The sequence below is a fragment of the Festucalex cinctus genome, chromosome 21, assembly GCF_051991245.1.
Source record: "Festucalex cinctus isolate MCC-2025b chromosome 21, RoL_Fcin_1.0, whole genome shotgun sequence".
Taxonomy (NCBI): domain Eukaryota; kingdom Metazoa; phylum Chordata; class Actinopteri; order Syngnathiformes; family Syngnathidae; genus Festucalex; species Festucalex cinctus.
The window spans coordinates 11,387,141-11,412,998 of NC_135431.1; the positions used below are offsets into that span (position 1 = coordinate 11,387,141).

Consider the following 25,858-nt stretch of genomic DNA (forward strand, 5'->3'; position numbering starts at 1 on the left):
TTTTTTTCCTGATGAAAGAAGAGACTCTAATCCTTCTTTTGGTAGGTTCCATGTTTTTATAGCAATAGAACACAATATTCCGTGGGAATTGCAAAATCAGTCAAAATCCAGTGAAAACAGCTGGGAGAGAAGAGGGTTGCCACAGGGAAAATGGCTGCGAGTGAATGAGTTAACTAATGCAAATAATAATAATAATAATAATAATAATAAATACATCCAGCAACATAAATGACTACATCTAGTATTCTCTATGACCTCCGTGACTTTTATGGATAGCAACATGTCTGCTAGGCATGGAATTAACAACTTTTTCTCCGGGTCTACTTATTTGTACAAAATGTTCTTTAAGAAATTTGTTAAGAAAACTACTTTTTTGTGTGTGTACTAATTAACAAATATTGTTTGTAATAAATAGCCCACATTTTCCGGGGTACTTTGATGTATAGCATCCCATAGAAAATCAAAATAAAGGTGTTCTTACCAACCTGTTGGGGTGTACATTTATGCTGAGCACTGTAATTCACTTTTAGAGTAGTCTTAACTACTCCAAAAACAAGACTATTTGCACATTTAACAAGACCATGCAAATAAACCTACCTCAAACTTTTTAAGCTCCTCCTTGGCAACAGTGTAGAGGACTCCAGAAGAGTTCGGCATAGCTGCTGTCGTCTCCGAAGTCTTCAACCACTCCTCAAAGCGGGAATAATCATCCAAAAACTTCTGCCACAACCTCCAAGTCTCCTCAATCCTAAACCCGGTATCGTATTGATTAGCTTCACCAACAACAACATGTCTATTGTCCTTTTTTAATTTTTTTTATTGCTGTTAGCTCATTCAAGACACCAACTTGAGCCTCCTCTCCATGGACATGGCACAGATGTTCCTCCAGCGTCGGTCCAGGCCCCTGGTGGCCTGCTGGATGGAATCGCACTCGGTCTCGGTGGAGCAGGCGTCGCAGTCGTGAAGCAGCACCTCGCACAGGTTCAACACAGATGCCACGCCCGTGCTGTGCCTCTCAATGTCCTTCTGCAACTCCTGGGTAAAAAAAAAAAGAAAAAAAAAAAAAGGGTGCTGTTAGGCTCATGTTTGCATACAGCTAAAATGTCTGATGAAAAACAAGTTTTGGTTTGTGTATCAAACTATGATTTCCTCATGTGCTTCAGCAGAGTAGAACTAATACCAACAATATCTGGAACACCCAATAGGTTTTCTACTGTAATGCAAAGCAATTTTTACATTCATGTTGTGTGTACTGTAAAAATTTGAGTAGTGAGCCTTGTGGAACACCACTTTTTATTTTTTTTTATTAGCTGTAACGGCAGGTAAATGTGACGGAGTGGAGTTTTGTCTCGCCTGCTGCTGACTGAGCTTCCTGTGGATCTCCTGCTCGTCACACGTGTCGTAGACAATGGGCCTGGATAGCTCCGACTCGATGTGAGCCAGCCACGAGCGCAGGCCACTCATGTTTTTCTCCAACTGCTGCACGGCCAACAGGGTCTCCCGCAACTTTTTCACCCTGGCGGAAGGGAATGACGCAAGAGGGGATGAGTCATGCAATAACTGGAGATACAGTAGTGCCAAATGTTAAAAATAACACTCACACGCCTCTTAAAATCACATCTCTAATACACAATTTACATAGTTTGACTGCAATTTTTTTGAGTCTTGAAAAGCATGTCAAGTGTGCTTTAGTTTATAGATATATAAATCCAAACCCAATTCACCAATTTTCACATATTGCACAAAATGCTTAGCATTGCAATCCACAATATGCAAAACTATCAACGTTTGGTGAACGTCTGACACCTCAGCCCACAAATCAATGTGACCTCGCGCCATAAAACACTTGATATGAATAAAGGTGAAGGTGACATTATTAAATATGTCACCCAGGCCTTCACTTGCCACTTAGCATTGTGTTCTCAACCTTCATGCAAAACTAGTACTGACCTGTGTAGTATTTTCTGGCTCACGATATAGTGTAGTCAGGTGACAAATAGTACAGTACAAATAGTTCACTTTGACCTAGTAACACACAAACAGCCCTCCGATATTGTAATACAATCTTGCCAATTATTCCAGAAAGACAATATTGCACTGAATAAAAATTTAGCTGCAGCCATACGAAATAAAAAGGACTAGACTCCCTCAACCCGTATCCCTGGCTCAAACATTAACCATGACTCGTCATTTAATCGCCACAAGAGTCCACTCCGAATGCAGACCGTCTGATTAAAACACACAACTTTTGCAGAAAAGCTTATGGAGGTTATCCTGCCTGGTGACATCGCAGTCGCAGTGTGGCAGATCCTCGCCCGGGCTGTCTGCCATCTTCTCCGGCCCCAAGTCCAAAACCATGGGGGTGCAAGATTCCCAAAGCAAGGAAGTGTTTTACTCCTCGTCTGATCGCAAACCAGCTTCTCTTTCGTCTCCGTGCGTGGGGACTTTCGCCCACGGAGTTTATGCTGGGGCGGGGCAGCTGGTGTTGTGTAGTGTGAGGTGGCACAAGTGTGACTTATCAACTGTTGTGCTCCAAGGTTAAAAAAAAAGAAAAAAGAAAAAGAAGTGTGTGTTGAAGGTGGGGGGGCAGTTAGAGTGACAAGTACTGCTGTTTCTAAATGTGGACTTAACAGTCAGAGGCATGTGCTAAAGAGGCAGACAGAAACATACGCACACAAGCAAAGGCTGCAGAAGCCGTGCAAAAATAACGGCACTGCAAAAGTACAGAAAATTGGTATGCACAATACATTTGCAGTAGCAAATGGCACTGGGAACGAGATTGCAGTAATTGCTTCAAAGTTAATATCCCGGTGATGCGTCACTTGAGTGAAGTAGACGACAATGAGAGTGCAGCTGTCTGTGTGAGGTCAGAGTGCCCTTCCCTCTGCTTCCCTCCAGAGGACAACAGTCGGATGGTGGAAAAACCGGGGCGGGATTCCAAGATTAATACTTATTAAACGTGTCTGAATCAAATGATGTTATTTTTGCAATTATCATTTTATAACTAGATATGGTAAAGAATAGGGCTGGGTACCGATTCGATTCACACAAATTTTCGATTCAGTTAAGGATTTCATGCTGTACCAATTTTACTTTTATATCATTATGGAAAATATTTTCATAAGTACCAATGCTGCAAATAGTAGAAACGTCTTGCTCTTACTTGGTGCATTAGTATGAAAAAAAAAAAAGAATATCGATATCAATTGTTTTTAAACCCAGCCCTAGTAAAGAATGAAATGCAGGGGCAGCAGATATCATGAAAACAGCAAAGGCTCCAGAATTGAACCCTGTGGAACACCATCGTTATACAGTGCATGCAAATTCATATTGCACATATTTGTCCGACCACTGTATATTTTTGCTCAACATAGTATGAAAGGGGTTATAATAATAACCCCTGACTCACCAAACTCCTAGTGTTCGATCAAAGCCAGGTTAAGAACCCCTTTTGTAATGTAAATCAAACATAAGGTTGTTTAAAAAAATATTTTCATTTTTATTGTAAAAACTGTATTTTATATCTTTTTTAATTATTTTAATTAATTAATTTCAATATTTATTTTTTTGCATTTTCTATAATATTTTGATAAAACTATTATATTTTTTATAAGAAGAATAGTTTTCAGACACGACTATGGGTTTCACCCACCTGGCTGCAATGAGGTCGAGGAGGTGTGTCCAGCGCTCGCTGACTTTATTGAGTTTGTGTTGTATGTCAGCTGCTTTGCTCTCCTGGCTGGCCTGGGCCAAGCGCTCGCCCATGAGCTGCAGCTGCTGCTTGTTCTCCTGAGCCACGCCGATTTCTTCCTGGTAATCCTGGCAGAGAGTCGACAGCAAGTTCGCACATGAGGATGAGGAGGAGGAGGATGCGACTGTTGATGTACACGCACAGGTCGTGCGCCGGGTTCACCTTGCGCAGCTTTTCGATCATCTCCTCGATGCTGATGTCTCCATTTTGAGAGACTTTGCTCTCCATCTGAGTAAGCCACTCGCACAGCTCCTTGTTCTTCTCGTTGAACACGGCCCACTCGTTTAACTTCTCACTAACCTGCTGCCTGCGCAGGGACAACTGAAAACGCAAACGCAGAAAGACACAATGCAACCAATCAAAGAAGAAGACATGCAAGCATGTGAGGAGAGCGATTTGGAACTGTAGTTGCAAGATGGACTGAAAGGATTGGGATGCAAAATCAGCTTGCAGTGGTTTAGGATAGTTTGTAATATTTACATTTATATATACATTTATATTTACATTTACGATAAAAGTGGCTCAACAAAGAAACCTGGTTCCAATAATTTATTTCAAATGAAACCGCCTAATGAATGATGACAAACGTCAGAATTTGAATATTTTAAAAAATACACACATTAAATTATTTTCTAAACTCAGACTAAAAAAATAGTGTATGACTATGTATCAATTTTTAATAGGGATAGGCGAGTACCGATATACCAGGTATCGGTATCAGTATCAGTATTAGTGCCGATACCAGCCTCATTTTAAGGTTATCGTTACTTGTGGTACTTATAGTCATTTTACGATCAGGAACTGGAAAATAAAAGAAAATAAATTTGCCATGAATTTCATGCAATCTAAAGGGGAAAAAATTGATATATTGGTCTTTAAAATGTGTCTTTTTTTTTTTTGGGTGGGGGGAGGTGTGTGTGTGTGTGTGGGGGGGGGGGGGGGGGGTTAATTTTATGTCTAGTAGTTATCAGTATCGAGTTGTGTACTCAAACTGGTATTGGTCTGAAAAAAAGTGGTATCAAATAGCCCTAATTTTTAACATCAAGAATCAAATTATTTAGAATAACTAAATATATTTTAAAAATTATTTTTGAATAATCATCCATTTTAACATATCTTTAACTAAATCAATGTATAAGTATAATTTTTAAAAGCAATTTAATTGCGCAATAAGAACATTTAATTTTGAGAACAATTTTACTGAAGAATACTTACATAATTGTAATAATTTTTTAAACAATGTTTTAATTAGGATTAAAAATATATATATAATTTTTATTGAGCAATCAATTTACTTTAGTATATATATATATATATATATATATATATATATATATATATATATATATATATATATATATATATATATATATATATATATATGTCAAATAATCCATCCATTTCATTTACTTTAATGTTAATATTTAAATTTAGAAAAAAAAAAAAAAATTAAAAGGATGCTTAAAACAGAGGTACGTTGATGACAGAGCATTCTAACTGTACCTGGTGGCACACTTCCTCCCACTGGCGCTGGAGAAGCTGGAGGCGCTCCTGGAGTAGCGTGATGTCATCGCTGTCGACCACGCCCACCAAGGCATCTCTCAAGAGGAACAGGGAAGTGAGGTCATCGTTCCAGCCCTCCACGCTGTTCTCCAGCTCCTGTGTGCACATGACATGATGAAGATGAGAAAACTTTCACCTTCATTGCCAAAGTCTGTCTGATATCAACATTCAGTTAAGAAAGACAAGTGGTAAAATGGCGTCGGTAACATCCCAGCTACTGCCTAACAGAGGCATCACCTTGCATCCTCTGTGCTTCCTCCGTCACTGTGATACACAAATACATAAATGTATGCATCCACACACCCCCACTTGCTCTCTGCGCATGCGCTCCCTCTTCTCCTTGGCTCTTTTTCACCCTGCCCCCTCTTCCGCTCCTCTCTAAGCTCCTCCCCCAACAGTCCGAGGACGTGTGATGCATGAAAAATGAAGACAGGTCCTGGAATAATCCCTGCAACTGTTAACAACTGCAATGTGCTGGGCCTGCTACAGCAAGACGAGCTATAATATTCACTCTGAAACAAAATGAATAATTTTGCCTCATGAATATTACTAATAATGATATACTGCATCTTCACCTTGCATCTCATCTGCTCGGCATGCAGCTCGTCGTGATGGTCGGGCAGCGGCGCCGACAGCTTCCTTTTGAAGGCCCTCAGCTTCTCCAGCGAGGCGTCGATTCCTTTCTCGCATCGCTCCCAATTCTACGCACCAAACGCCACATAAAAGCAAAGATGAGAGTGCAGAATAGTCACGGCGGGCAGGGAACACTGCGCTCCAATGGGCGCGGGCTATTTTTAGAGCGTGGATAGAGGGGTATCTGAGGATGAAACGGGATCATATTTGGCAAGGAATGTCGCAAGTAGAAGCCAGTCAGCCGACACGATATTTAGGTATGTACGCACAGTTCAATCCTTCCAGGATTATTATATTGAGCTCCTAATGTTACTTTTTTAAATTATAATATTGTTTTCCATAATTTTTATCTGATTTTTTTTAACAGTATATTATTACTTTCTCGGTTATGTAGTTTCAAATGTCCCCACTAAATTATCAGTTTATTCCCACTTTTCAAATAATTATAAAACTTGTCACATTCATAACTACAATCAGATAATAGCCCTTATACCATGCTTCTCAATTATTTTTTGTTACGCCAAAGAAGAAGAAAATATTTCACACCCCTACAACTATCTGCTGTAACTATATATGGTATAATTTGTCTATGAAATTAATTCAAGTCCACCTCTGCAGAGGAGCAAATACTACTTGCACACCCTCTAACAATAAGCGCACCACTGCCACCTACTGTAGTAGATGTGAAATTACACTTATTCTTGTACAGCAAAAAAAAAATAATTAATCTCAATTATGACTTTTATGTTATTTGTATTTTGAACAATTCTTCTTCTTCCTCTTCTTCTTCTTATTATTATTATTAGCCCAAAACTTTCCCTTTATTTTGCTGTGACTATTTCCCCCACAATTATCATTTTGTTTGACTAGTTCTCCTACAATCAGGGGTGTTAAAAAAAAATCGATTCGGCAATATATCGCGATACTACATCGCGCAATTCTCGAATCGATTCAATAGGCGGCTGAATCGATTTTTAAACTTCCATTTTTAAAGGAAAAATATTCAATAAAATGTCTTACTTCGGGTTAGGGTTCACACCTTAAGCATGGAAGAATGTTATATGAATGGAACATTAAGCCTTATTATTTTATTTCAATGCTGTTCAAACATGAAACAGATTACAACCTGTATAAGACTGAAGTTTCAGATAAATAAATAATACATTTTCATACAAATCTTACACTCTACAAGTTTACTGATTAGTATTTTCTAAATTTGAATGAAAAAAATCGCAACAACCGACTTATAAATTCGTATCGGATTAATCGGTATCGAATCGAATCGTGACCTGTGAATCGTGATACGAATCCATCGTCAGGTACTAGGCAATTCACACCCCTACCTACAATTATGCTTTCTTTTCTATTATTTTTTATTCAACATTTTTTTTTAAGTTATCTTGTAATCTCAGATTTTTTGTCAATTTATGCGATTTTAGATTTGTAATTTTATTTCTGATTTTATTAATATTTTGTTTTATATTTGCATATTATTTTTTAATTATAAAATTCCAACATTATTCTCTCCAATAATGCAACTTTTTCCTCACAATAAACATGTCATTGTATTTCCAGCACTTTTCAAATTTAGTAGAAGAACATTGCTTCGCTAAAAAGACAAACCAAAATAAAAGCAATACGTCAATTTGCTTTTCCGCGACTTGCTGACCTTGAGCAGAGCTCGCAGCTCCTTCCTCTGCTGGTCCAGGCGGTGGTGTGCGTGCCTCCACCTCTCCTGAATCTCCATCAGCTCCGTCTGCAGAGTGGACTCGGCCCCGGCGTCGGCCGACAGCAGCAAGCTCCTGCCGGCCTCTACCGTCACGATGTAGCCTCCCTGCTGCCTCTGGAGTACGCGCTCGCGCAGCTGCAGGAGCCGAGACAGGGAGAGTGGACCGATGGGGTAGAGGTTAACTAAGGGAGTCTACGGTTGGTTCGAGATGGGGTGGAAATTTGGCAGCGAGACGGTTACTTACACAAGATGTACACTAGCAATGTAAAATGTGCTAATATGACTTTTATCTTATTGGCAAATGGTCTAAGTCCGCCTTTCTAAACTCTTCTCAATGCATACTTGTATCTGATCCAGCAGGTTCCTGGCCTGCTGAAGAGCGACAGGTTCTCCTCCGGCGTGATGCACGTCCACCTCGCGAGAAGCATCCTGGAGCCAGCGCAGCAGGTTTTCCGACATTTCGTGGTAGCTGTGCCACTGATGGAGCAGACTGTCGATGATGCCCCTGCGCTGTTGGGCGCGTCTCACCACGCCCTGCCACTGATTGGCCAGCAAGGCCAGCTTCACACTGAAGTCATCTCTGTTGGCGCACAAACAACCAAAAGTACATTATTATGGTTTAGCTGTATACTGTTAAGATTTTAATTTTAGGTTTTGTTTAGGCATCCTTTTCTTTATACAGTATATATTTAAGCTATCATTACAGCTTTTATGTCTATTTACCCATCATCCACTTGTCCTTGATCCAGCATATTATGCCCATCGCTGATAATGGAGTAAAGAATCTGCTGCCTGCTAAACATCTCAGCCTGGAACAACTGTAACACAAGCAAATACAGAATAATGAGATTCCTACTTTCCTCCCCATCTTCCATCTTTCTCTTAAAAAAAGCTCATTACTTGTATTGGCCAATCATGTGCAATAACACCACTTAGACATTTAAAACACACATAAACAGAAATTTAGTGCATCTCTGACCTCATGCTCCCGCTGCTGTTCCAGAAGACTCTGGCAGTTGCCTGTTATTTCAGCGGCCAGTTTGTGCTCGGCCTGAGACAGGAAGTCCATCCATGCTTCGCACTTCTGCAGGAATGTCTGGTGCAGGAGCAGCACGGCCTGCAGTTTACTGCAGTCACAATAGCGTTATTTATTTGTCATAACCGCAAAAGAGCACGAACAAGACGGGAGATGTGGATGAGCAGAGCAGCGTACCTGAACCTCTCGCTGAGGAGAGCCGAGTGGGACGCCCACGCTCTGTTCAGAGTCTGCAGACGCTTCCAGTCTTTGTCGCTGACCGGCAGTCTGTACATGAGCACGTTGACACGCTCCAAGTCTGGAGAAAGACTGCTCAGCTTGGACAGGGGAGCCTGAGAACGACAACGCTTGTTCACTCGCATGCCTAATGAAGATATGCGGAATACATGGATGAATAAAGGCATTTGTCCGACCTTCAGTTTGTCCATACGCTTTTGAATGTCACTCAGAGCCGGCGAGCCGAGCTGCTCGGACTCCTTCAACACTTGCGCGGCCTCGGCGTCCGTTTGAATGAGCGCGTCCAATTGCTCCCTGAAGCCCTCGCAGGACCGACTTCCACACTGGTCAACGATAAACAACCATCATCTCTCCTGATCTGAGATCCCGAAGAGGTCCTCGCTTACGTACCTGCAGCGCCTCCTGCTGCCTGTGCAGGGAGTGCGGCAGCGCCGACAAGCGATGAGCCAGCGACATGTGCTCCGACTGCAGGGCTGCAAATGTGTAGGCGTCCACTCGGCTCCTCAGCTGTTTTCCCAGAGTTTGCAGCTGTTGTAGGGAATGTTGCACGGATTCCTGCTCACCAAGACAACCCTGTAATACCAGTGACATGAATGGAAGTCAAACAATTGTCTTTGTACGATCAGAGAGGTAAACATCATCATTATTGTTTTGACTACTGGCTATCGGTTATATTTTCTCCTTATTTTGTTTGTTCATGCTTTGTGTGTGTGTGTTTTTGTTACTTTGTGAAGGGTTGTGGCATGAGCTGAAAAACCCTATTTAAAAAAAAACAAAAATAAAACAACACAAATTTTAAAGTTAAACATTAAAAAATATTATTCTAAGTAATAATTTTAACAATAATAATAATTATATTTAATTTATATTCATTATTATAAATTATTAATATTATATTATTACTATTAATAAACTGCAAAAAGCAGCGCTTTTAGGCGTTCCGTTTTTTTTTTTTTTTTTCTTTTCCCGTTTCTAATTCCTGAATTAAAGAGTTTGGAAGGAGTATTAAGGCAAGAGGGAAATATCCCAAGCAAGGACCCACAACCCCAGCAGGAGACTGGATGACCCCTGTTGTGTAAATCAAGAAGAAGCCTGTCTCTCCACTCTCTAAAGGCGTTTTGTTGGACTGGACTGTCACTCTACATTCAAGCACACTGAGAGGGAAGGCTGCAATTTAGTATTCTGCGGAGGGAGCTTGTAATAAATCAGTGGCGTGAGACACGTCTCAGTTTTGTCTGGATTCTGTGCAGCCTCCTTGCACCCTGTGTACTCACTTCACATTCCTTTACCCAGGCGCTGCTCTCCTCTTCTGTGATGTCCCTGTAGGTGGTGCTCTTGAGCAGGCGGTCGGCACGCTCCTCCTGTTTCTCCACAGCTTTCACACAAGTGCCGAATAATTCTTTGTATTGATGCCACAGGCCCAGCAAGGCTTTACTGCTCCTTAGCTGCTCCGAGATCTGGGCTAATAGGTCGTTCCATCTGACAAAATGATGTCAACATTTGCGATTTCACCTCCAATTGGGACTTTTTCATATTTTTTTATTTGATTTTTATTTTATTTTTTTGCTGTTACCTCGTGTTGACATCCCGCAGGGCTCTGTTGAGACTTTCCGACACACATGGGTGGCACTCTGTGAGGAGTTGTTGGGTTACAGAGCCAAACTTGAGGAGACTGCTCTCTTGCTTTTCCATCTCCTCTTGCAGGTTCTGGGTGGCAAATGAAAACAAATTTATTTTTAACCCTGCAGAGAACCTCATGACAATTTGCAAAATTTGCTAGGTATAGCATTAGGCCTAATAATACAAATAATAACATAACAATAGTAGTAAAATAAATCAAAATAAATAATCATAGTAAGAAAATAAAATCTACAAATTTTACAAATTCTCATCTTCCTTACACAAGGCAAATCCATCCCATTAGTCACAATAACATGCAGTTTGCAACACTCACCTCCAGACTCTCCACCTGCTGCTGCACAGCCTCCAGGGAGCCACTTATGAGGTGCAGCCGGGACACACAGTACCTGCCTTCCATCAGGTACCCATCTATTTCTTCTGCGACACGCCGGTATAAGGTCCACTGTTCCAACACCGAGCGCAGGCTCACCTTCATCTGGCTTATCTGTCACAGCAACACTTGATTATTAGCCCAGAAAGACAATAAGTGATTGGTTTACGGAGGTGTTTACCATGTGGTCCAATCGAGCCCAGGATTGGTTGAGTCCTTTGAAGGTCTCCCTGACAACAGCGCAGGCTTCTCCTTTCTTATCCTGAAGGAGAGCGTTACCTCGTTCCTCTGCCTTCTCTAGATCCTTCTCTTTCTCCTTCACAAGTTCCTCCAACTCCTGGAAGAATGACAACATAGTTACTAAATAAGGTAGTTATGGCAACTAATACTAACTGAACAAACAACAATCAACTTCTCGTTCCCCGTTCATAAACATACCTGACAATCTTTCAGCGCATTCTGCACTGATGCAACATCCTCTATCCTGTGCCTCTTCTTCAGTTTCTCCTCCTGGAGTGTCAGCCATGTTTTCAAGGCCTGCACTCCATTCTCATGCTCGAGCCAATTTTCCAAAAGACCTTCTAAATGCTGAATCTAAAAAAAAAAATAAATACCAGACAATTCAGTGCCAAGTCAGCACAGTTGTCAAACAAAGACAAAAGATGACGTACCTTTTCCATGATGAGCCCTTGAAGTATCTGCCATCGTCTGTTCATAGCGCCGAGGCTCTCGGCAAAATCTGTTTTATCGTTGCGCTTTCCCTCCACGTCCTGACTGCTGATCTGCAGTACCGACTGATTGACAAAGTCCACAGTCAGCTGTTTGCAGGTCAGGTCGATGCGGAACCCCTGAGAGAAGAAGAGGGTGCTTGCATTTTTATTTTGTATTTTTATAAAGGCACAAGTCTCTGAAAAAAAAGTCAATGATAAGAACAAACATGATAAGTTACCTTGTACTTTTGTAAGAAATTCTGCACCGCCTCTGAGCCCACAGCTCCAGCGATTTGCTCCTGGTCTTCGTTAATGATGTTCTCCATAAGCGCGATCCAGCTGATGAGCTCAGCGATGGCGTGACGTGACGCCAGTTTCTCCATCTGCAGCTGAGGCACAAAAAGTGACAGATTGTTATGGCGGGAGCAAAAACAGAAAAAAAAAAAAGGAGCATCATCTACTCCCGCGGACCTGATGGAGCTTCTCTTGGACGACGGGAATGCGAGTGAGCAGCTCGGCCCACTGAGTGTCGACGTGGCCCAGCGCCGTCCTCAGACTGGCGGTGTCCACCCGCTTCAATCTCAGCAGTTGGTTGCCCGTGCTCAGGACTGAGGAACGCAACGACGACTTGGCATCCACCTCTTTGGAAAACTCCTGCAAGAAGCCCAAGTGACTCTCAGTAATCTCTACAGTTGTGTCCATTAGTCACTTGATTGGAAATTTCCACCAGACCTACAGACACTAAAGTATAAAAATGTTAACACCACAAAAAGGGTTAACGTCAGGACTTACAAGGAAGGCACAGAGGTGATCCCTCACGGTCTCCAGCTCCTGAGGCACGGTGACCGACTGCGTCGTCCAAAACTCAAGTCTGTCCAGAGCCAACTCCAACCAGTTGCTCAACTCTGCAGACTCCCTTTGGTACCTATTGTTGTCAGGCAGAAAAATAAATATTTGACAAAGCCGTACATTTGTTTAAGATGCAAGAAACAATAACGTATCAATGTTCATATCAATGACCTGCTCCAGTGTTTGAGTGTGGAGTCAAAACGGTGCAGCTCCTTGTTGACTTTGGTGGTGGACGAGAGCCAGTGTTCTCCCAGCTGAGTCAGCTGATTCTCCAAGTCTAAACAGCTGACAGACAAAAGAAGTCGCTTGCCTTCCTCGAGGACCTGATACAGTTGGGGCTGGTGCTCGGTCAGACTGGTCTTCAGACGCTAGAAACCAATTGAAGATGGTCATACAAAGCCAGATGTGTCCATTGTTTTGGTCCGAGAAGAGTGTGAGGGTTACCTGGTAGAGAGTGATCCTCTCAAATAGTCTCTCCTCGGTCTCCTCTACTAGGCCCACCGTTGGGATGCTGCACTCGACGGCCTCCAGCTGTCGACACAGAGCCTGGTAGTCTTCCACAAGCCTGCTCCATGACTGGCACAGACAAGCTCATCAACACTTGATTAAACTCGTAAATGAAATGGGTATTTTTTTGGAAATCGTTGCTCATCCTCACCTCCAGAATGCCCTCCAGCTCCACCCCCCTCCTGTGGGCCTGTTTGAGGACACTGTGAGCTAAAGACATGGTCTCTTCTAGGGCCTGGCTTTCTCGAGGTGCCACCAATCCCGACACTTTGCTGTAGAAGGTCTGCGTGAGGATCATGTGACATTCAAGACTCTGGAAGAACTCCTGAAAGGGGGGGGGGGAAGCGGTAACATAATCAACATGGAGGTCAAATTAACTACATTTCTTAATCCAGACAAAAGAATGACACCTTACTTTGTGTTTGTCCAGTAATAGTTGGACCTCAATGACTGAGGCGACAGTCATTTTCTGGTCGGCGGCCATCTTGTCCTGGGCCGTGTCCACCAGGTCGGTGAGGTCTCGGAGCGCCGCCTCGTACTGGGCCTTAAGGGACAGGGCTCGGTTCAGGCCACTGCGTCTGGAGCCAACCATCAGTAGCAGCTCTTCGTATGCGTCCTGCACAATAAATGTTCGTCGTGTCACCAATGCCTTTAGGAAATGAAGCTATTCTCTTTCTGTTTTTTTGTTTTTTTTGCTTTACATGTAGTTTGAGGAGCTCTTGGTGGGAGAGCCGATCAGATTGGAGCCCTTCAGCTTTGGTCTTCAGCTCGGTCACTCTCTGCTCAAATTCCCTCAGACTGTCCTCCACCTCTGATAATGTCTGCAAAAGATGCCCGTGTCATTCAATTAACACTATAAGGGACAGGTGTCCAAACTTTTTCCATCGAGGGCACATACAGAAAAATTGAAGGAGGAAAGTGCCACTTTGACCACTGGTCGGACTTTATTAAACACAATAAAACCAATTAATCAAGCAATTACGTATTATTGTTATATCCACAGTGTTTATTAGTTTATTTTTTAGCTATTTTTAACATCTGCTAAAGGCGATAAGACAGTTTGGGATTTTTAATAATTTTGGGATGGTCCACAGCCCTGTTTCCCACTAGAATAGATCCGCTCCTGCTCTGATCAGACCTCCACATTCAGAACCTAAGCAAGGAACAGCAGAAAGTGGAGGAAAACATTTTTTTCTTCTGAAACTGAAATATCTGAATTCATGAGGCATGAAATACAGAAATGTTACTATTTTCGTTGAAATAGTTTTTTTGCACATGTAGAAAAACTCTCTATGAGCTTATAAGGAGAAGTAGCTGACAGGTGTGTCACATCCATGAGGGATTTGGGTATCACAGCACCACCCCCCCCCCCCCCCCCCCCTCCTCCAAACACAACATCTACATCCAAAAGAATTGTCAAAAAATATCTTTTATATAAGCTAAGGGCCGCTAAAAAATGGCCGGTGGGCCACAATTGGCCCCCAAGCCATACTTTGGTCACCCCTGATTTAAGAATTCACTATGAAAAAGTGGTGCAAAACTTTGATTGCCATTGTTAATGAAATGTGAAATTAAAATTGTGGTTTATGACTGCAGTGTCTAAGGACTGCGTTGGATCAAACTAAGAGTTGTTTCTAATATTTTGTCCTTCTCAAAGAGATAAGTAAGGTAACCAAGACATTTACTCCCAAGTATGATGCAAAACTACCAACGAAAAAGCCAATATTGCCATATAGAAGGATGATTTTTGCTGTTTCCAGCTATGCTACCAGTTTCTAATCATTTTTGTTTGAGTCACGAATAACAGATTTTCTGCCTTTTTCCACGTGTGTAGGCATCAAACCTCGATCTGCTTGGCTGCGGGCTTGTCCACTGTTGCGGCCATCTTCTGTAGCAGCAGGTGTTTACTCTCGCTCAAAGCTGTGAACAGCATTTGGAGTTCATTCTGGCACAAAGAGAGCAAGTGGTGTTGAAATGAAAATATTACCGTCCATCATAAGAAACAAATTTTTGTTTCTTATTATGTGAATGTTACCTGGAAATTTAAGTGCTCCTGGAGTTTTTCCCGCATGGTGTCGCATTGCTGTTCGAGGGTGGAATCAAGCAAGCCCATCCTCTCCTGTAGACCCTCCAGGGTGTCCTCCATCAAGGATCGCTCCTCCCCTCCGCACAGCTTGCCCGCACCTCCACTCAAGAGGTCTCTGCACTGGTTCACCTCTTTGCTCATCTCCTTTAGATTTTTATTGGTGCACTGTACGGATGAACCGACGACATCGTTACTGAATTTATGCATAGAGTTCCCATAGTGCATAGTACATTCAAAACCTTTGTGAGTTAGTGGTCCTCTTTCTTACCTCTAGATGTGTGAGCTGTGTCTCTGTGTTTTCAGACAGCAGCACGGGGCCTGAGAGCATCTCGTTCTCAGCAGCGTCCAACCAGGTAGAGGCGGCCGACACTGCATTATACAGATTCTGCTGGAGCGCCATCGTACCAGAGGAGAGCGGCATCTTCTTGTCACCGCCTTCTGCCTGCAAGAGGTGCACAGAGTCTTTACAAGCTGACACGAGAAGCAGTAAAAAGTGGTTTAAAAGTGGGTGTTTGACCTCTTCGGCGATCCTTTCTAGAGCCTGGCTGCAGGCCTCAAATAAAGCTGTCGGCGAGCTGGAGTCCTGGCTGCTGGACTCGCCTCTGAACACCATGCTGGGACTGGTCAGACGGGACCGGTGGATGATCTGCACACACACAGGTGGCGTGAGAGTGAGAGATGACTCGTGAAGATGACGTACGGGTTCATGTCATGCGAGGTGACAGTACCGGGCTGAACTGATCCTGTTCCAGCGTGTTGAGTGAGAGCTGCAGCTTCGTGCTTTGATCTTTGTTCAGGTTCTCCCAACGTTGCCTTAAGTGGTCGCCGTGGGACAGGCGCTCTGTCTCCAGTAACACTCCCACAGGAAGGGATACGTCACTGTAGGAGAGGAAGGAGGAAAAGGATTAAAAAAAAAAAATCATATTAAAGAGATGCATTGTAGAAAAATATATGAATTGTGATAACATACCCATCCCCATTTGTTGTTATCTGTTGACTGAGGAAGTCTTCTCCAACACTGGCTACTGACTGAAGCAACCTCCTCTGCTCTGCCACATGCTGCTGCAGCTCCTAAAAACATAAAAAAATATGATTTTGTATGTGTTAACAGTTAAGATACAATTACAGTATGGTTAAAATACTGCAAACTGGGGTAATGTAAATGTAAGTTCAGCATCCTCCTCACCCTCTGTCGGAGAAGGTTGTCGTGATGCTGCTGCGTGCGCGACGAGCGAGCCTGCGAGAGCCAATCTTGCACGTTGGGGCTCTGCGAAAGCGACGAGTCCGGCTCGCTGTCATCTTGCTCCTGCAATGAACCCTGTGGTTAACAAAAAAAAAAATAGGACAGGTGAGTCAGGAGAGGTTGCTATCATGCTAATATTAAGACATATTTTTGTCTATTATTAAAAAAAAAAGAAAGAAATAATAATGGTTGTCAAACAATTAAAAAACGTTGTCTACAGTTGGCAACTGGAATCCAACCGCTTACTGCCATTGACGTTTGCAGATGTATGGTTAAAATACAACAAAGGAGGGTCGAGTCCAACTTGTCTGTGACTAGCAAGCTTCTAAACAACTGTAATAACAACCTGACACCTGTAGATGGCAGCAGTGCAGTGCAGTGCAATGGATTCGAGATTAGCAAAGCTTTTGAGTAGAAGGTAAAGATTTATGGGTGATTTTTTTGCTTTTTCTGTCCTAAATTCTTTCTTTGAATTAACATCCATTTATTTCACTTATTTTAAAGTTTATTACATTTTTCAATAAGTAAATAAATTTTGAATGAATGTTTTTGTACGTATTTTGCATACACATTTAAATTATTTTTCTGCCAAAAATCCAGTATGGCCCATGAACACAACCGTTTCCGCACCCCAAGTTGTTAAATAACATCTATTAACTAGATTAGTGTAAATGAAGATGTCCTACAATATTTAGCTTTAGTATAACTTAGCATCCCTTTGTCTCAGAGTCGCTTTCTAAGGCGGACAAGAGCTTGTTGTTGCGCAATGGAAAACAATAAGACTTTTATGTGGGACTACAGCCAGCTAGTGTTTGCACAATACCACCATTGATGCTACTGCTCAATGCAACACACCACACAGTACTGTAGAATTGGCATAATAGTAAGTAAGAATTAAAAAAAATAAATGGTGACGCGTTCATGATAAGGAAAAACTTCAAAACGCAGCGTCCACTCACTTGTATGTCCACCTGTTTGTCTTGCAGCATCTGCTGCAACTCCAGCAGGCTGTCTTTCAAGGAGTGCAGTTTGACGGTGAGCTGCTCCGCCTCGCCCTTGGTCTCGGCTCGGCCCTCCAGGAGCAAGCTCTCGCTGTGCACCGACAGCTCGGACAGGTATGACACTTTCTGCTCGATCTCCAACAGCATGTTCTGTAAAACAAAACAAAGAATGGTTTCTTCTTGAACATCTCATTTAGGTTGTAAGATTTATAAATTATCTACGAATATGAGAAAAACAGAAGCTCCCTCCTGATGTCCGCACTGTGAGAATGTGATACAATTGAACAAAGCCATCAAAAGAAAAGAAAAGAGAAGGATTAGTGTTGGATCATTGTTTTCAAGGGCCCTTGGCTCCGATTTTAACATTCCCAGACAACACAAAGTGTCTCCATTCAACCGTTTTTCTTTTACTTCTGCCAATCTGAGTGGGCTGAGAGTCTTGCAACACACTCTTATTGCAAAAAGCCTTAATAACAATTCAAATTGAAACATTTCCATTGAACTCCTTTAACCAAACAAGTCAAGTGGTGGAAAAGAATGAAATGTGACTCAAATTGTGGTGTTAAAAACTACTTTCAAGACTATGATTGTCTAAAGGGCTGTTTAACGGATTAGCAAACACAAACAAAAATGAGCTGATAGCTCATTAAAGTATAGATAACCTTGTACATGCTGGTTTGTGTTAATAATCTATGGTTTTAGCCAAGGTTTGCCCCCTAGGAGATGAGGATCTTAGTTTGGGGGTGCACAGGAGCCATATGTGAGCAATAATCAGCTTATTTAAGATCCCCTGACTACGACAAACACACACGTGCACATTCCATTATTTTGGCGGAAAGAACAATTACAGTACATCATAGGGCCAATGCTGTTACCTTATTATTAGCTGGTCTAATAACTCCTGTTTTGATACGTTACCATAGAAACAGGAAGAGTAGGGACTGTAAAAAGAACGCTTGGTGGCTGTGTGACCATATATAGAGATAAATTAGTCTGACCGCATTTTTGTTATGACTAAAATAATGTTATATTATATAAAAACTCAGTAATAATTTTTAATGTGGAATACAAAAGTTTCTGACAGGAAGTGAATAAGCGAGGGGTCTACAATTATTCAACTAAAAATACATTTTAATTAAACATTTTGAGGAGAAAAGGCTAAATCAATGTAATGTTTGATAATGTAAAAAAAAAAAAGGGGGGGGGGGCAGACAAACATTTATTTTGAAGTGCCACATTTTTTTTTTTTAACTGACAGATGGGCCACATCATTCACAAATGATATTCAAAGCACTAATTACAATATTAACCAAGTAAAATACTGTTTTAATCATACACTAATAATTAATTATCATTTTTTAAATTTTGCACAATTAATTTAATTAATGATCCAATTATTTTTTAATAAATGCAAATTTTTAAAATGTAAAATAACTAATTCTACCAATATTTTTATTGTATTTTTTCCAATAAAAAATATTTAATAAGATAAATGAGAAAATAAATGTGATCAAGTTTCTGGAAATGGGCAAAATTAATGGAACAAATATTACCATATAGCCGCACCGCTGATTAATAAAATTAAATAGTAAGATGGATCTTTCAATACTTTGTGTCTAGAAAGCTATACAGTTACAATGTTATAATTTTATACATTTACAGTCATGCACTGTCAGTACGTTACCTGGCAGTCTATGAGCTGCTCCTCCATGTCGAGGTCTTCGTTTTGGAGGTGAAGCGCCGAGCTGAGGGTGGCCCGGGTGCTGAGCAGCCAGTGGTCCAGCTCCTCGGCCTCCGTGTGGTACCGCTGCAGCGCTTGCTCCTGCCGCTGCTCCTCGAGTTGCTCGCTGAGCTTCTCCTGTGAGCAATAAATGGTCCAACATGAGCGGCTGTTCGTTTGAAAATATGTAAGCAGCACAAAATCGGTTAAATTTGCTAGTATTCAAATATTTCCATTCGTATTCAAAGGAGCAGCTCACCTCCAACAGTTGCCGTTTCCCGGACGCCTTCATCCTGATGGTGGCCATTCTCTCTCCCAGCACGGTGACGGTGGATTGCAGGGCCAACTGGTCGGCGGGCTCGCCGTTACCGTCGGCGTCCGCCAGCTCCTCCGAAAAGCACGTCTGCAGCTCGCCGATCTCGTCTTGTAGCATCAGGATCTCGTCCATTAGAGCCTGGGTGAGAGGTTTGTAGTTTCAGTGCATTCAGCATTTGAGAGCGGAGAGAATGACTATGTTCTGAATATTTGTAGTCACTCGAATTTTGCAGGGTTGTCAACAACACTCTTCTCTGTAATGTGTCAAAATCCGAAGACATTGCTTTCGTCTCTCACCTGATGTGTCGCCATCTGGCTCTCGGGGCTCTTGCTGGGCTCCAGGCCTTCGCCGAGCGCCGTCTCGATGGACTCCATCTTGGTGGAAATGGACTGCAGGGACTCCTGGTAGTGCTGCTGTCGCTCCAGGGCTTCGTATAGACTCTTCTGCTTCTCGCTTATCTAGGGCGCGATGAGAGGATGAAAACGGTGCGCGCCATTTCCTTTCAAGGCAGGTGGATTTAAACGTACCACGTTCTTGAGCGTTTCCCAAGATCTCTGCAGGTCATCCAGGTTGGCGGTGCTGGTCTCCATAGACGGGTCGTAAAGCTCCTGGAGGGCTGCTCGACTCAGACCACCTCGACCCTGTACCATGAGTGCACGGTAATTAATCGGATCATTTCAAAAATGAATTGAAAATGAACAAAAAAAATGGCTAAACAATGCAACAAATACACATTTTTGCTCAACTATGACTTAGAGAGACATCTCAACTAATATGTGGTAATGTCTTTAGTCTTAGCAAAAGCTAATAAGATCCATGAGTGCTGGTGTTGTTTTCATTCGAGTAGCATCTGACCAAGGTCTTATGAGAATAGTTTACACTCATGAGCCTCAACTTTTCAAATGCAGCACATGTTGAGTTGCTGAGTGTTTAACCCTGTAAAGCCAATACAAGACATTTGGAGACCTCTAGTTCATGAGTATAATATTTTTTCCATTAAAACCCTGACATACAGTATATGATCTGACACATACATTGCATAGATAACCCATTAAAGAGCAGTATCACCCAGCTGATGGCTTTTCTAGCGACCTTGCAAGAGCGCCCAATAGAGAAAGGAGAGAGACCTATACTTATTAATAGTGGGAAATCATCTTTTAGATTTTTTGAAATACTAATATGTTTGATATGTCTTTTTATTATTATTATATTTTTGACAGTTATACATTTATTTAAAGCATTGTGACCGGATGTATCAAATATGACTCAAATCAAAAGTCACATGTGGAAGGAAAAAAAAATGTTTTTGTTTGTTCAAAAGGACCAATCAATACGCTATTTTCAAAGAATCATAATTTTCTCTCACTTATCTCATGGTTCAGGCTTTATAGGGTTAAATTAAAGACTTCAGTCACATTACAAACAAAATACAGCTCAAAATAATACCTGGAAGAACTATATGCCACCATTTTACTTATAAAATTGTATTTGAAAGGGGAAGTCAAATCACAATTTTTCTTGACAATATGCTCTATGCGTCCCCACTAGTCTAAAGGCAGTCTGATTGATACTGTGTTTGTGGAATATGAATTAAACAGCATAATCCACTTTTTAATCCATCTCAGGGGGCGGCCATTTTGCAGCTTGGCCACCAAATTCAGAAAACCGGTGCGCCGTGATTGGTCATTACCTGAGCCCTGAGCAACTGTCATGTCGTCTTCAGTTGACAGGAAGTGACAAAATGGCCGGCCGAGAAGGATAAACAAACAAACAAAAAACGGGTGGATTTTGTTGCTTAATTCATATTCCACCAATGCCATATTAATCAGAATACTGTGTTTAGACTAGTGTGGGGCGCATAGAAAATGTTATTGTAAAGAACATTTTTCACTTGATTTCCCATATGTTAGAAAAGTCAATCATATTTCAATATTTCTTAATTGGTGTGAATTAGAGTTAAAAAAAAAAAATGTGGAGGGTGATGATGTGAAGAGCAGGTAAGCCAAGCAGGGTTCAGCAGGGTGCGGATGGGCAGTACCTGGTTAAGAGGAGCGTCAGCGTTAGGCCCGGGGGAGGGAGAGCGGCAGGCAGGGGGAGAGGAGACCTCGCTGTTGGTGCCCTCCTCCCCCGACTCCTCGGTCACAGGGGAGAGGAGCGTGTGGCAGCGGCCTGCCGTCATCTGACCGCAGCGCATCGCCGCACCAAAAGAAGCAGGAGGAGGAGGAGGGGAGTAAAACGGGAAACATAGGACAGGACAAGGCCGAATGAAAAGAGTGAGAACAGAAAAAAAGAAAGGAAGTGTGAGAAAAGGCTTTCAAATCAAAGTGGGAGTGCAGGTTGAGCAGGTTGTAGCGGGAACATTGTTTGATAATTGCACGGGGAACAATCAAAATCCATTCGGTCACCCAATGGCAGTCAATAAACACATCATCACAGCAGCGCTTGTCATGGATCTCATTGTTGTATACGGCCAATAATCACTGACTGGTCAATTTGTCGTCAACAACATGCATCTACTGTTCTCCAAACCAGCGGTCCCCATAAACCGGCCTGTGGACCGTGCATGGGAATTTTGATAGCGACCAGAGAGAGACTGAATTAAAAATATTTGATTGATCATCACAGCCAAAAAGTTTTATTTTGAATATGAGGTGCACCTGTCTGTGCGATACTGTTGTAAAAATGGAATCCCGCTAACAAATAGTAAAATAGGCAGATTACATTACATATGTTACATACATTTGTAATGTTTTTTTAAATTAGAATTTTACTTTATGAAAATGCAGTATAGTAAAAACATAAGCAGAATATAATGAATTAACTAGTTTATGCATCTAGTTTAATTAATTGTAGCTTCTTCTGATGTGTGCGACTTGGCCACTGGGGGGGCAGTATCATACAATCCTAGAGAGAAATGAAGACTTTCACAACTACTGTAAGTGTACTTGTATTTGAGTTAGACAGATACTTTGAACCGGTACTGATTTTCAGAAAAGAAGGGAAAATACTGGTGTCAAAATGTTTTAAAAATACAAACGCCTACTCTTAACTTTATTTAAATGACTTGACACATATTATCTATTAAATTTAGCACAAAGATGTATATTTTCTACCAATAGGTTCAAGGACCTCCAAGGGTCAGCAGCATCTCTTATAAAGTTAAATTGAAATTTAGAAAAAATTGTTTTATGAAGTCAACACAGTTTTAAATTGATTTCTTATTGGCCACCAGATTTTTATTTTTTTTATTAAAAAAGGGTAATATCGATATTGGTCAAAATGCCAAATATTGGCGCTCCATCCCTAATAAGAATTAGTCAATTTTTGCAGAGAATTAAGAATCCATGCCTGTGATATCATTAAGTTAGTGTACTAAAAGTCAAAGTTCAAGTACACAACATGTAATTCTTTTTTTTTTTTTTTTTTTTTTTTTTTGCTGTTTTGTTCTTGTTTTTTGCTTTGCTTTGTTTCACCACCACTGTATTGCTTTAGGTGAAACCGATCAAGAGCACAAAAATGGTTGGGGACTGCTGCTCCAAAGAAAACAAAATTAATATAAAAGTATGAGATGAGATCCATTATAAAATATGTGACTTCTGTATTACAAATACGGAAATACATAAAGTGTTGGGAAAGGAAATACCATAGTGAGTATTCTGCAAACTATGCATACAGTATATTGTAGTTACGTCTTTGCATTGACAGCGTAGCAGTGATAATAAAGAAAAAAAATGCAGTTTTAGCAGGCTATCAAAAGGTATGGCATGTCTAGAGAGAGTATGAGTGGCATCAGCTGTCCTAGAAGTGGCCCAGTTGTCAGGCAGCCAGCCTGTCCGCATGCATGCATGAGTAGCGAGACAGAACTGAAACGTGAGCCAAGGCCTAAGTGTGATGCTTTTTGGCAGTTCATGACTTGGCTAAACTCGCTCGGGCCTTTGTTAAAATACGCGGGACGCTTTCCCGGGCTTTATGATGCAATGCGGAGCAATGGAGGACGTCGGCATGCAAAGGTTGTTCTCAGCTGCACGGGACATTATGTCAACAAAGAAGATCCTGAAGACGATCATGCTAGCGTTCCGCTTACACACACACATACACCAAAAAAAGCATGCTGTGATATCCTGTTTCCTGGCACAACGCAGCGCAGACAACAGTGACAAGGCCACGGAATGTGAGAAGTATACGGTAGGATGAGATTTCAAACACAGACGGGAAATGAATGAAACAGCTAATAATGTGCACACTTGCACACACGCACACACATCCATACGAAGGAAGAAAATCTTTACTTCAAGTATGACTCGAAGAGTAGAAGTACAGTAGAAGCGGATTAGCTAAATAAATATATAATATATAAAAAATAACTATATATTACAATATATAATAACTATTATTAAATTAGAATAAATTACAATACATAATATAGAATTTATTTAATATGTATAGAAGACAAAAAGGAAAAATACAAATACTGCTCATGTCTTCATTTAAAAAAAATACTGTTTAATAATGATTAATACTGATAAAATACATTTAAAAATATATATTTTTTTGTGTTCACTAAAAATAAATGTAAAAGAGAAAAACAAAATTGTACGAACCTTTGTTTTATTTTTAAGATTTATTATTAATTAAAAACTATTATTTGATTACACTATTTTTTTAAATGCTTTACAAATATTTTTTATAGGTCAAAGATGGCTATAGCCATTTTTTTACTTATTTATAAAACATTGTTCCCGAAATATTTAATAAATTATAAAATAATTTTAGGTATTATAAAAAAGAAAAATATTAAAACTGAAACATTGATTTAAAAAAATGTCACTTCAAAAAGATGCTGAGTCAGTTGGGTATGGGAGAGAAAATATATAGCAAACAATTATTAAAAATTACTATCAAAGCTTTGTAAAGCATTTTTAAAGCTTTAAAGATTTCAATTTTTTTTCAAAGCATTTTTCAAAGTAACTTTCAAGCTCGGAGTGTTATTTATTCAAAAAAATGTCATTAATTATTGTGGTGTTGTGGTGTGCTGTCAATTATTTCTTTTCATAGCACATTTCATAACAATACATTTGGATAGAATACATAAAAAAATATATGAAAAACAGATTTTAATTGTCATTTCTACTTTTTAAAAACTTTAATGTCAGAGTCAGGTAAAATTCAGATATTGTAGATGAAAAAACAAGTCAGTCAGGATGTTGACAATACAATATTTGTTGTTTTTGACGCACTTTTTTGAAGCAGACCAATTTGACACAAACTTTTGTCTAGTACTATTATTGGTTTACGTTTGAGGAACAACTGACCATTTTTCAAATGAAGATGCCATCACACGAACACACACTCACACACCCATGACGAGTGTGTTGTGTGGCGACTCGGCCACTCACCATGACGACAGAGGGGTGCGCAGGAAGCTGCTTGTCGCCGGAACCTCCGGCGCCAGGCATGTCGTCGTCGCTCAGCTCGTCCGAGAGGCCGTCCCCCTCGCTGACCGTCAGAAGCATGGTGGCGTGCTTGGCCTTCACCGTCAGCATCTTGCACTTGGAGTGCAGCGAGGCGATCTGCTCCTGGTAGCCGCGGATCTTCTGGGCCAGCTCCTGTCACAACATACCCAACGGGAACAGAGAAGCCACCCGCCCCCCCGGGGGTCAGCACAGGCTGGATCGCTACTTCCTGGTTAACGAGGGAAAGCTCGCCGTGTTGGCCGCATGCTGAGTGAGACGCCGGTGTGTGAGGAGAAAACGGTGCATTCCCCTCCCTTTCCCAACCTCTGGTTTTTGGAGCGTTCGCATAGAACGACAACAGCGCTGCCTCACTCTCTCTCCTCTGTATCTCTCAGCCAATCAGAGCAGAGAACAGGCGTATGACTCAGAGCGGCGGTCGGGCTAACAGGAAGGATGTTTGGTTGAGCGAGAGAGAGAGCTTTGAGTTCAAAATTCCTCAGACTCGCAAATAAAAAGTGCAGGGGAAAACAGGAAGTGATGTCACTGCATGCCTCCCCCCTTTCTTCTCTCCTCTGCCAATCCTCAGGGCAGATTCCATCTGACAAAAGGGAGCGAGTAGAGAGGGAGTGTTTGGAGGAGTGACAAAGATGGTGTCAGGTTTCAGCTGTGGTATGACGAGCGTGAATGGCGAACAACCCCTCCTCCTCTTTTTCCCCCCTCGACCCCGAGCGCCACAGATGGTCAATGCATATAATCAGGTCACGTGACTAAATAGGCCAGTGGTAGATGCGAGGCGCTCGGCTTAAGAGGCCAACTGCAGGCATCAGTTCGCTGCGGTGATGGAGCAGAGAGATTTTAGTCACAAAGAAGGCGAGGCAGGCAAAATGCTGAAAATAACATCAAATATAAACACACGCTTCCAGGAATCCGAGCCGGTTTTCTGCCTCCCCGCCTCGCGTTTTGAGTCTCCGCAGCGGGGGATCAAACTGCCGCATCAATTTCCCAGTGCACAA

General features: G+C 41.5%; 1 protein-coding gene across 11 annotated transcripts in view; it reads right to left on the bottom strand.

Annotated features, from left to right (window-relative positions):
- The window catches only part of syne1a (spectrin repeat containing, nuclear envelope 1a), a 128,361-nt gene that overhangs the window by 10,718 nt on the left and 91,785 nt on the right, over positions 1 to 25,858 (bottom strand). For 7 of the 11 annotated variants that reach the window (XM_077510629.1, XM_077510631.1, XM_077510633.1 and 4 more), the window contains 42 exons: positions 24,789 to 24,998; positions 21,431 to 21,571; positions 19,920 to 20,033; positions 19,689 to 19,850; positions 19,336 to 19,530; positions 19,041 to 19,214; positions 17,315 to 17,506; positions 16,299 to 16,430; positions 16,083 to 16,183; positions 15,841 to 15,991; positions 15,630 to 15,758; positions 15,381 to 15,554; positions 15,062 to 15,277; positions 14,870 to 14,971; positions 13,728 to 13,847; positions 13,442 to 13,642; positions 13,178 to 13,351; positions 12,964 to 13,095; positions 12,691 to 12,887; positions 12,463 to 12,595; positions 12,142 to 12,324; positions 11,910 to 12,059; positions 11,632 to 11,808; positions 11,399 to 11,554; positions 11,142 to 11,297; positions 10,904 to 11,074; positions 10,523 to 10,656; positions 10,224 to 10,428; positions 9,340 to 9,522; positions 9,126 to 9,272; positions 8,890 to 9,044; positions 8,656 to 8,803; positions 8,400 to 8,494; positions 8,019 to 8,256; positions 7,617 to 7,868; positions 5,890 to 6,015; positions 5,255 to 5,410; positions 3,914 to 4,072; positions 3,653 to 3,819; positions 1,354 to 1,516; positions 848 to 1,035; positions 598 to 748 (listed from right to left, as the gene is read on the bottom strand). In XM_077510629.1, the coding sequence (XP_077366755.1) occupies positions 598 to 748; positions 848 to 1,035; positions 1,354 to 1,516; positions 3,653 to 3,819; positions 3,914 to 4,072; positions 5,255 to 5,410; positions 5,890 to 6,015; positions 7,617 to 7,868; positions 8,019 to 8,256; positions 8,400 to 8,494; positions 8,656 to 8,803; positions 8,890 to 9,044; positions 9,126 to 9,272; positions 9,340 to 9,522; positions 10,224 to 10,428; positions 10,523 to 10,656; positions 10,904 to 11,074; positions 11,142 to 11,297; positions 11,399 to 11,554; positions 11,632 to 11,808; positions 11,910 to 12,059; positions 12,142 to 12,324; positions 12,463 to 12,595; positions 12,691 to 12,887; positions 12,964 to 13,095; positions 13,178 to 13,351; positions 13,442 to 13,642; positions 13,728 to 13,847; positions 14,870 to 14,971; positions 15,062 to 15,277; positions 15,381 to 15,554; positions 15,630 to 15,758; positions 15,841 to 15,991; positions 16,083 to 16,183; positions 16,299 to 16,430; positions 17,315 to 17,506; positions 19,041 to 19,214; positions 19,336 to 19,530; positions 19,689 to 19,850; positions 19,920 to 20,033; positions 21,431 to 21,571; positions 24,789 to 24,998 (6,810 nt within the window). The remainder of the gene's footprint in view (positions 1 to 597; positions 749 to 847; positions 1,036 to 1,353; positions 1,517 to 3,652; positions 3,820 to 3,913; positions 4,073 to 5,254; positions 5,411 to 5,889; positions 6,016 to 7,616; positions 7,869 to 8,018; positions 8,257 to 8,399; positions 8,495 to 8,655; positions 8,804 to 8,889; positions 9,045 to 9,125; positions 9,273 to 9,339; positions 9,523 to 10,223; positions 10,429 to 10,522; positions 10,657 to 10,903; positions 11,075 to 11,141; positions 11,298 to 11,398; positions 11,555 to 11,631; positions 11,809 to 11,909; positions 12,060 to 12,141; positions 12,325 to 12,462; positions 12,596 to 12,690; positions 12,888 to 12,963; positions 13,096 to 13,177; positions 13,352 to 13,441; positions 13,643 to 13,727; positions 13,848 to 14,869; positions 14,972 to 15,061; positions 15,278 to 15,380; positions 15,555 to 15,629; positions 15,759 to 15,840; positions 15,992 to 16,082; positions 16,184 to 16,298; positions 16,431 to 17,314; positions 17,507 to 19,040; positions 19,215 to 19,335; positions 19,531 to 19,688; positions 19,851 to 19,919; positions 20,034 to 21,430; positions 21,572 to 24,788; positions 24,999 to 25,858) is intronic. The other 4 variants (XM_077510634.1, XM_077510630.1, XM_077510637.1 and 1 more) reach the window with 2 other exon arrangements.